The 11,162-nt window shown below is 39.3% G+C and overlaps 1 protein-coding gene across 1 annotated transcript; it reads right to left on the bottom strand.

The window, feature by feature from the left end:
* Positions 1 to 3,580: 3,580 nt before the first annotated feature.
* LOC105380397 lies at positions 3,581 to 5,348 on the bottom strand. Its single transcript, XM_038111635.2, has 4 exons — positions 5,201 to 5,348; positions 4,655 to 4,840; positions 4,203 to 4,412; positions 3,581 to 3,877 (listed from the first exon to the last, which is right to left on the bottom strand). Exons 1-4 carry the CDS (start codon positions 5,279 to 5,281, stop codon positions 3,647 to 3,649), a joined length of 708 nt encoding a protein of 235 aa, XP_037967563.2. The 5' UTR covers positions 5,282 to 5,348; the 3' UTR covers positions 3,581 to 3,646.
* Positions 5,349 to 11,162: the final 5,814 nt, after the last annotated feature.

The raw sequence follows: 11,162 nt of genomic DNA, 5'->3' as shown, positions 1-11,162 counted from the left end.
TAATGCGCTTATTACGAGACGGAAAAAATGTCCTTCTCAAACTTTTGGCGCGAATTTAAATGGAGGTTATTTTGTTTATTTTATTTAAACTAGAAAAATCTGCTTTACTGGATGGACTGCTGGTACTGACTGAACATGTTTTTCAGATCCCATTGTCCATTTTACAAAATACCTATGTCTCTCCTGTTTGAATGAGGTAGGCTTTTACCATAGAATTACAAGTACAATGGTTTTTACCTACCGAGGTTTGTGTCCTATCATAATTTAGAAGAATTTTGGATGGTTAGGTAGGTAGGTAGTAGTAGGTAGGTATAGTCATTTCAGTTCGGATAAATACCTTCATATTTGCTATCCACATAATGCTTACGGTTATGTACTGAACTAAAACTTGTCCACTGAAAACATATTTAAGACGTAATCGCAACGAAATTCCTAAATTGAATCCAAAATAAACAGTTGGAGAACCAAACGGAAATCTTGAACGCAGTTAAAAACAGTATCATTCTCATAATATCGCGACGGAGGCGGCGGCGGCGGCGGCGGCAGGGAGCGCGCGGGAAGCACTCAGATTTGCATTTTTATTTTATTTACATCTCGCCAGTGTATATCATTAAACTTAAACGACTTAAATAGAAATGGAACTCGCAGGCTGAACGGCTTTGCGTGTAGGTATTGTTTTGTAGGGGTTGCTTCCTACTTACTTAGATAGGTAGAGGTACACCTACTAACTACTATCATTATGTACAGTTCATCAATAGTCATAAAAATAGTGCGGTTTTAAAATATCGTTGGTTTTGCAAAAACTTTATAAATGTTACTGTCTGTTATTTGCACTTAAGTTAATTACGAGGGTGCTCCTAATATGTGGCATATGTGCTGAATATGTTGATTGCAATAGTGCAACGCCAGAGATAATTATTGCAACATATATGAAACATAAAGATTTTTTTTAATCTAAAATATTGAGCCATCACTGAAAATTACAACACTTAAGGTCACACTAAGGCAGGTGGTAATCTTTTTGCAAAGGGTGAAAATTAACAAGGCATAAAAATTCAAACGGCTTACAATTTGAGTGTTTCAGCTAATTATTGTGAGACACTGAAAAATTATATAAAGGATTTAATCCCTTTCTGTAAAAAGAAACTGGTATTAATTACCTATAGCCAGTATGTATAGTTAGGTATAGATAGTTAAAGATCGTACTATTTAGGTTTAAAGTAAGTAGCTTGTTTCATTTACTTACAGGATATCTGCCTACAGATTTTTTCTTCGTACTTTTAAAACTGCTCATAAACACAGTAAGTGTAAGTATAAGTATTTATAATATGATGATATGCTATTATTAATTTATTAACTATACATGCGATAGGGAAGTATAAAAACGTCGTAGACATCGTTTATCGCTCGAGTTAGATCGATTACGTTCCCGTCACGGTTCAGTTAGACGAGGAGTTACTACGGGTTTTAGATGAAATATGGGTCTTTTATATCTCTATCTTATTCCAAATTATAATAATTAGGTTATTAGAGGTTTTATTCTTTGTACCTCGCCGTAGTATTTGTAGGGAGAAATCATACAGTTATTATTATAGGTGAAATATTGAAGGGCGCTGAAGTTAAGCGTCCCTGATGCGAGGTTAGATGATGAATTATTAAATTTAATTAAATGAGCTTCTATTTATAAATACATTACATGGCCGCCATCGTTTCGCCTTGATTCGATTGAGCCAACGGATGTTTTTTCTACAACTACACTTGCACGATATCGTCGGACTGATAGTTTGGTGCAAATTGTCATAACGAAACATTGTTAAAGGATTCAGGACTAGTGATTGTCTGAAACTATTTGCTCTTACATTGCTTACAGTTTTGAAATATGTTTCAGTAGCTATACTATCGTCCAAACTCGCGTGAAACTCAATAGCTCCAACTCCAACTAACAATTAGCAGCGGTGGTAGTAGGGGCCCTGCCGGCGTAGCAAGTGGCGCGTAAAATGAGTCGCTCACAAAGACGCCTCGCCCGGCGTCGTCGCCCGTGTCGCCAGATTACTGCAGGCTCCTAGATTGAAGGGGTATCTAATCTGTTGTGTGGTAAAAAGGTAGCTACGTAACTATGGGTATTTGTTATGTCGAAGAACCATTGTGAGGTTAACAAGCAATAACGGTTACACAATTAAACCATTTATTATTATTTGTTTAATAAAATTGAAACAAAGTTTTTACACAGCAATTCGAGTGTCTGTAGAGCGAAGGCCTACGCAGCTTGCTACGCGGTGGCTACGCCGCGCCGTAGCAGGCGTAGGCATAGCGTAGGCCTTAGGTAAGTAATATTTTTTGCGATAACTGCGATAAAAACTACTTTACTGTTTTATACCAATACATTCTTTGCCTGAAGTATACCTAAACTTTCACAAGTTTTAAGGTCAAAGAGGGAACAAGGAACTGTAGGGTAAGTAATAAATGCTTATAAAATAACAGAAAAAACCACATAGTTTTTCGATTATAGAAACACACTATTCCACAGTCACATCTGTGCTCAGCAAACACACAGATTGTCAGTCAACTACTGTTCAATTTGGATATTTGTTTTTCTTTTCGAGCGTTTGTTTTAGCCGGGGGCTATTTAATTGTATTAGCAAACATTTAGATGTGTCAATAGGGATTTATTTGTTTTGTTAATTAAATAACTGCTCTAATTTTGAAGTTAACTATGTATACCTACCTCTACCAACTTACTTAAGTAATAAAGGTCTCTTGCTTTTCCTTTCATACTAAGGTAAAAGGTAGCTTATTGGTTTGTGAACTTAAAATGCCTGTAGTTTAAAATTCGGTTGGTTTTGATGTTTTTAAAATTACCTGGGCAGTTCATATACTTGATACACTTGAAGCTATTTGATACTGAAAATTGTAATTAATATCTTATGTACGTACATAAATACCTACATATCCCTATAACATAACCTACATTCCAATTCATTCATTAATGAAGCAATTACTAATCCGACAGCTCGCATAGAAATATAGAAATTAATCAATTTATCTAACTCCGACACAAATGCGAGCAGATTGCCGCAAAATTATTCACAAAGCACCCTCCATCAGGACTCGATGATATTGTATGAGGTGATCGCATACGAATGTGAATTTAATGGATCCTCGCTACTTACCCCATCGTATGATCCAGCGACCGAAGCGTGTAGGTAACAAGACCTATTATTCCCCACCATAATAGAACGCCTGTTACGTCGTTGTGGCCCGCAATAGTTGCAACCCCAATCTAAATTAAAATCTAAAACCTTGTAAACAAGACAAGTGCTCACTTTTTCGGGGATTTTAACCCTCGGAATTAACGAGTGATGATAAAAGGGGCCGCGCGGTTTGCCTCCGTAGCTTCGCGTGCTACTGTTTAGCTGCTGTTTTAGTTTCAGTTCATACTTTTTATCAAAGTACCCACGTTTGGTAGGTGTACAGAATATTTTTTTAGTAGGTACTTATGTAGGTAGGTAGGTACTTAATTATGTACTTACTATATACTGTCTAGCATATTATGTCCCTTTCAATAACCAAAACAGTCACGTCATAACAAAAAAGTATAATCACAACCATGATTTCCGCACCATAAAAACCACAAACAACATTTTTATCAATCCTCATGTCTAGCACAGAACGGCGCAATCCTAGGTTCGAGAACCTTGTGACCGCAAGATGGCGTCACGGGGCTACAAGATGGCCGCCGCTCACTACAAGATGGCGGCTGTCGGCGTCGCTGCGCGCACCATGACGTCGGCTGGTCCGCCCGCCCTCGCTGGTATTCCGCCAGGTTTGTCGCCAGCTCTGCTGCCGCCTTGTTGTACATCTCTTTGCCTCGGTTTACCTGGAGGATGTGTTGATGGTTTTGGTACAATGGTTAAAGGGATCACTGGAGTAAGGAGATAGATTAGGGGAGGCTGGAACCGGCAGGCCTATAAAAGAGTTATTTGGTCTATCTGCTAATCACTTAATGAAAGGTACAGATTAGCCGTGAGGACAGCTGATAAGCCAGCTGAGATCCATTTTAAAGCTCATGTTGCTCAGATATTTGACTGGTGGTGATGGCGGTGATCTGTACAGGATCGTCTGGTATATCAAAGGGTAGCAAATGGTGTATCGCCAAAACCGGAATATGATAAATAAAAAAAAACGTAAGTACGTGTACCGACCTCTTGTCTAATCTGTGCTCTCCGCCGCGTCACCCACTCGATCTGTTCCTGCAGCCTGTGACATTCCTGTTCGTTGGAGACCAGGTCACACCGCAGAGACCCCATGATCTCCTGGTACTTTGACCGCACATTTTGGTCTATAGCCTGAAGGTTCTCTATCTCGCATTGCGTCTGATGAATCTTGTATTTTGATATGCGGAGACGGCCTTCCTGAAATTATGGCATCACAAAGTCGATTACGATTGAACTTAAAATGCTAATTGTGTCCCTTTTTCTTACATTGATTTCTATCTAGGTAAATGTCGTTGAGTTGAGTGAGTGAACGTTGAGTGTCGTATTCAGATGACAACAACCACTTACTAGACTGAAGTCAAATAGAATTACCTATATAAAACATGAAACCCAACATCACCCTCAGTAACACTAAGAACAATAATACAAATTTCTCCAACCTTCTCAGCCAGTTTCTTCGCCAGAACGTCCAGATGCTCATCAAGGCTGTCCTTCTCTTCCACCTCTATGGACTGCAGCACGTTGTTGTGTGGACAGAGGCGATGGACCAGCCGCACGGGGTCCGGGGAGCAGGCGGGGGCCAGGGACTTACAGCTGGCCTTCTTGCCGATGTTGCAGGCGCGGCGCTACACGGGTTAAAGGATATTATGCCTATTGAATACTTGCAACGCTTTAGTACATCATTATGCAAGAAGAAAAGGTTTTTTGGTGACACGGATGTATGAAAAGTCAATCTCTTTTTTCTTCTTAGTTTGTCGGTGTGACAAACACTTGTTGCAAAGGTGAGAGGATGCCAGTCAGTGCTGAATGGAAATCAGGCTCGCTTGTTGACTTATAATCATGAGGTAGCACCGAAGTAGGTGCAAATACCTACTGCTTTTGTTTGTGTAAGGGTTAGATCACTAATCAAGGTGCCAACTGTGTTATGAATAACATAAGTGCCAAAGGTCAAGGCTATAAAAACAACAGGAAATGTAAGAGCATACCCTCAGTTTCCATCTCAGAAGTACCAGCAGCACCACGCATGTTAATCCTATTACTATTGAAGCAACCGTCAGAGTGTGCATGATAAAGCATTCTATTCTACATAAAAATCACCGCTACGGTGTTAAAAAATCCATATTTTTTGCATGTTAATGTGGTTAATGTTTTGTATTCAAGAACTGATGGGTGACAGGTGCCATTAATTTGATGTTTTGGATTTAGAATAATTTTCATAGCGATTAGAAAGAGGATAATGACAATGATTATGGCAAAAGTAGATTCCTGTAGTGGAATGGTTCGTGTAAATCGATCATAACCTTAACTTATGCAGTCATCCCCCTTCTTCCTTGCCTGGTTACAGCCACAGCTTATTCACCCAGAATCTTCAATCATGTTTACCCGTTAAGGTTCCACGCTGAACTAGGTAGGTGCCTGTAAGAAAGTAGGTACCTCTACCTGACTAAGCGACATGCAAGACAATAGGAGTAGAAATGAAATATCCATTCTGCGTGCTTAATTAATGGATTCCAGTGATCTATCAGCATTCTGGCGGTCGGCTCAGGTGTCTGTGGCCATGTGAGATGAGATTTGACCCCTCACGTGGATACGTTTAGTAACACGGCTGCGGTACTATGGACATTTAAGTTAAAATTCATGTTGGCTACTCGTCCAACAAGCGTTTGTGTTGGAAAAAAAATCTGCACTTCCAGAAAAGCTATTACTTTATGGTTTTAACTGGTATTTAAACGTAACTACACATATAAAACATTATTTTATGATTATTGGGCCAATTTATTAGTAATTTATGTAACATCTGTTCTTATTTATGTACAAATAAATAATATCCTTTCTATTTAAACAGCGCTAAAAATATATTTATTTTATTTTACATGTCATTATGTGTTTAGTTTTTCTGGTAAGTTTATACATATTGGAATTCCCAGGGGAAAAAATAGACTATGATTTTAACCTGAACTACGAACTTATGCTACTGTCAGTCTGTCACTCATGCACTAAATAAACGTCAATTACAAATATTCGTGCGCAAGTCGGTAGTGCCGCAGCGATCGACTCCGCCTGCTAGAATAATTGAAAGGGGCCGGCGGCCTAATTGATTGTTTCTGGCTGACTGATTGATATGACGCTGCGATTACCCGATCCCGGGTGATTATATACCCACTACCCGGGGCTGAGAGGAATTATTTCACTTGTTAAACTGTGATATTGGCGTAGGATCTAGCCTACCTGTAAGGCCTTCAAAAAGGTGTAGAGTTAGTAGGTAATTTAAGTGTTGGCTTTAAAAGTCATGTTTCCAGGGCCGTTAAACTTAATATAGAAAAAGCCATTTAGAATAAATTAAATTTTGAAGAGAATTTTGTATTAACTATTTTGAAGGATTCATTAATCACGAGCTTACATTACGAGCTTACGAGTATTGATATGGTATAATGGTAGGGTTCGTCAATAAACTAATTGTTTCATTTTATAATAAAATTTAACAGCCTTTTGTTAGTAAGTTTAAGTTATAATTTGAAATGATAAAATTAAATATAATACACCTAATTATAATTATTACAACTCAGACACATATTTATGAAAGCGATAACCGGCACATTTGAATTAAACGCTGCGTTCCAAAATCACTTGCAAGCGGTTAAGGCGTTCCATTTCACTTCCTTTCTGATCAAAGGAGGCCGTCGCACTAATATGAACAGAGTTACAGCATACGGAAGTTATATCAACGTTAACTAATAAGAACTTTACGTAAGTAATAATAGACTTTAAATTAGTGTGTGTTTTATGGCTAAGTGAATGTATTTTTGTAGAGCCATTAATTAGGTGGGATAGTTGGATGCGGTAGGAATGTTTTATGGCATGGTCATGGCCCACTAGCGCCGCTAAGTGTGAAGTAAAAAGAATAAAAAGTTAAAAAAACTAACTCTTATCCAAATTATATTTAGTCTGCTGTATTTTAGGGAATAGAAAAATGGCATACTTGCACGTATTTTTTTACTTTTTAAATTAGCTAACTATATTCATATTAATAACATACAATACCCAAGTACAAATATCTGCCCAGCCCTGCCGGGAATCGAACCCGGGACCTTCGACATGGCAGTCAGGGTCACTATAACTATAGAATAACGAGATGCTATAACCACTATACCATTCGGTTGTCATTATGCATTTCCTGTATGAAATGTTTAATTTGCCATGTCTAAAACGTTATAATGGTATACTCTACCACAGATTTCTTACTTTTTCAGTCGTTCCGGTACATGAAAAAGCCGACTCCCGCGCCGCACGTTTTTTTTATTAATCATAATTTGTTCCTAATTATGTCACTAGGTGGCGTGGCGGCGCTTTGAAGATGGCGTGAGACATTCGGGAGCCGAAACGCCTACCGCAAATTACGGTAAAAAAGGTTTTTTGCGTAGATATTTTGGGTAGACCTCACCTCGCTTATGAATTAGGTGTGAATTAAACAGTTTTGTACATAAAACATAAAAAAATAAGAAGGCTACCGCATTTTCAAAAGTCCTGGAACAACTGACGAGTATAAAATTTATTTCGAAATGGAGTAAATAAAATAAATAATTTCTACTTACTACTATCACACTACAACTTCTACTACCCAAATCAAAATTTATGTACAGTCTTAAAAAACATGGATTTATGTAGGTATACCTATGTATGTAGACACCTTATTGTAACTTGTGTAAATGTCTCCCAACAAAGGAGAATAAGCTCCTGCATTATTAAAGTGTGATTCTCCCCAACTTGATATGAAATCGATGAGTAATCTTTCAGCGAATGCTTTCAAAAAGTCTTCAGTCGTGAATGCGAATATACCAAGGAGGGATATTGGATAAGGCACATTAGATTTGTATCATAGCTGCCTGCGTATATGAATAATAATAATAATAATTTTCCAGGGTAGTTTTATAGAGATGTGCAAGCTGCAAGCTGAAGTGACAATGGGCCTTTAGTAACCACGAAAGTAGTCGGCATGTGGCTGGAAGAGGAATGTTGAGGGCAGAGTTTTGTGGCCCTCCTTGGGAGTGGCCTATGTCCAGCAGTGGACGTTTACGGGATGATGTTAATGATGGCAGGCTGGCATTTTATCAGTGATGTTCCCGTCGCCTACTCAATGTACCCTACACCTACATGCTGAGCACCTTTCACTATGGGACCAATTATGTAGCGCAATATGTTTTGGCTGGACATACTTATGGTACTCTCCCAAAGTAGCGTATCATATCCAAACATTGAAATGAAATATCTCGTATCACACCTCGGTGGAGCAAATAGGATATTCAAGATGGCGGCCGTGGAAGTGACAGAGGCGCGCGGTTTCTTGCGTATTACTAACATTAGGTTCTACCTTTTTTGGCATAAGATTTTTTTGTCTAATCTCATATTGCATAGTAACGTTTGGTCAAAGTCTCGTTACGCCGAAAATCGTATGGCATAAATCTCGTTTAGTAAAAAGTTATTTCGCATAACATTGTTTAGCCTAATAATGGTATGGCCAAATCTTGAATAGCCTAATAATGCTATGGCATAGGTTTATACAAAGTAATAATATTCGTTTGGCTTTAACTTTGACGGAGCGTCTCCCTACATAGCGCAAACTGGTGCCTTGTATTGTTTCCGCTGTTTGGAAAACGCTCCGCTCCGCTTCGCTGCGCTCCGCTTAGGTTTTGATGAACATGTGCACCTAACACGCTCCTCCTCGCTTTGCTCGTCGTCGCACCTATTTTTAGGTTTCGATCTCATGGGGTTTGTAATAATTATATTGGTCGTTAACTTTCGATTTTTTGATCATACAATATCGTGATTTTCGGGATGTAGGAGAAAAATACCACAATTTGTACATTTACTACATACTTAATATATTATTTATTAAGATAACATTAGGAGAAACAAGATTATACATAGGTATAGACGAACATAAATTTGAGCAAACGAAACTTAGGTGTTTAAAGATTGTGCCTAAAGAGTTTTAGACGAAACGAGCCTTATGCCACATAAGTCTTGGCAAAGTGATGGTTCGACCAAAAAAGTTTAGACCATACGAGTTATGCGAAATGAGTTTTGGTCAATAAAGATTATGCCAGATGAGCGGAACCCCTAACATTACCATACTTCAGTCCGCGAAGCTTATTTAAATGCTCCACCGACTCCATTTAGAGCTTGGAAAAATAAAACCAGGGCACGGATCCGACGAATCCCCCTCGTGAGCCGCTTTTGTGGTAAATATGTACATTTTCTCCGACGCCATCTTTTTATTTTATCGCATTTTATTTGGAAAGTAGGCGCAGCTGGCGGTGTCAGCGATTCTGTTTTGAGAGTGTTCTACGTTACGCTTTCGTTTTCGGATTACGGATTAACAAAGAAAATAAAATGAATATTTTCGTGAATAAAAGAAGGTCGTCAGTCTTTCAGGAGAAAAGTTTCAGAACCTTTTTTAAAACAAAAATCTGCTTAAACGATTAAACGGAATCCCGGGAGCGCTCAGTGTTTGAACAATCATTCCATTATCTCGGAACGACCCACCGACTTAGACATAAAAGATAAAACTGAATAGCCGCCAATTTTGTTCCATTACTCTCGGGCTCCGCCGAGCGGGATATCCGTAAAACGGAACGCAAACAAAGTGAACGTCGTTTTCCCGCCAACAATAACTTAATTTCAGTCCGCCATAAGTACGTAATTAGCGAGCCGCTGCCTTATCAGCCGGTGGGTAATTAACCTCTCCTGGGCTACCCCCCTACCCCGCCCCGCGCACCTTGAACACCTCCCTGCCTCGGTAATATCTCCGCCATATTACCAGGGAGCCCGCCCACCTTCTCCACCAATGGCGAAGGTTCCCGCGCTTTTGTTTCGCGCCGTCAACGCTACGTTCCGAAACGGTGTAACTTGGTACATTTTCTTTGGGAAATTTGGCTGTATTCGTGAGCTGTATGCGGTTTGTTTTCGTTGCTGCTCGTTTATTATGCTAAGTTTCCTTCAGTTTCAGAACGGTGGATCGGCAGGTGATTGTTGAGTGAGTTTAGACTTTCAGCGTGTTCGTTAAAGTTGAATATCGCTCGGGTGTGTTTAAGTGTATTGTGGGGTGTCGTGGGTTCATATTTCATGCGTTATCATCTTTTATTGAGTGCGAGGCCGGGTATTGTTGTCGGTTTACTGCGCGGTTATCTGGCGGCCGCTGGCAGTGTTTAGGCGCCTCGGCTGATGAATGGGATATTGGAGGCACATTAGAAACTTGTCGTCGTCGTTTACATTGTTATTTAAACCCCTCGCTTGAAATATTCGCTTATATTTTAGATTTTTATCATTGTCAGAGCGAAATGTGATTAAACTTTGACGCCCAGCCGCAATTAAAATCACATTAGCAACGTATCGGTCGCGGCCATCGATCATCAAATTGGACTGGTTTCCGAACGCGGCTCGCTACTCGTTTGTCAAATACCGACAGGAGTCAGAATTCGGGGCATATTATAGGAGAATATGCTAGAGCTGCCTATCAATTGAAGCAAAAAAATATAATGATTTAACGGTTTTAGTTTAGGATATGAGCTAACATTTACTGTCGGTAGGTACTTATGATTGACTGACTTCTACTATACAATATAAATGCAGTTCGGTAGTTACCTACACCTCTACCAATAGGTAGGTAGGTACCATGTAAGAACATATTGTTCTGAAATCTGAACTTTAATTATTCGACCCTGAATTAGAAAAAAATAATACCAAAACTTTACAGTATATCTACATAGATACGTACTCTACACCCCAAAAGTTACGTCCAATAAAAAGAGGACATTGCCAGTTGGCACACAGTTTTATGCCAATTTCAGGCTCGCAGCTAGCAACACTAATGGCGGGCGTTGTATAATTTTTGGCGCGAACATTGTTGGCGCGCTCTAATTGGGTGCTGCGGCCGAGAGCGATAAAGCT

The sequence above is a fragment of the Plutella xylostella genome, chromosome 26 (genome assembly GCF_932276165.1).
Source record: "Plutella xylostella chromosome 26, ilPluXylo3.1, whole genome shotgun sequence".
In the NCBI taxonomy this organism is placed as follows: domain Eukaryota; kingdom Metazoa; phylum Arthropoda; class Insecta; order Lepidoptera; family Plutellidae; genus Plutella; species Plutella xylostella.
The sequence above is the reverse complement of the archived record's forward strand: the minus strand, read 5'-3'. Positions and strand labels throughout refer to the sequence as shown.

Coding starts and splice junctions, on each gene's coding strand:
- LOC105380397 (XM_038111635.2), bottom strand. CDS start 5,281: ATGCACACTCTGACGGTTGCTTCAATAGTAATAGGATTAACATGCGTG. Junction 4,413..4,654: donor CGAAGAAACTGGCTGAGAAG/GTTGGAGAAATT, acceptor CCATAATTTCAG/GAAGGCCGTCTCCGCATATC. Junction 3,878..4,202: donor GAGCACAGATTAGACAAGAG/GTCGGTACACGT, acceptor CACATCCTCCAG/GTAAACCGAGGCAAAGAGAT.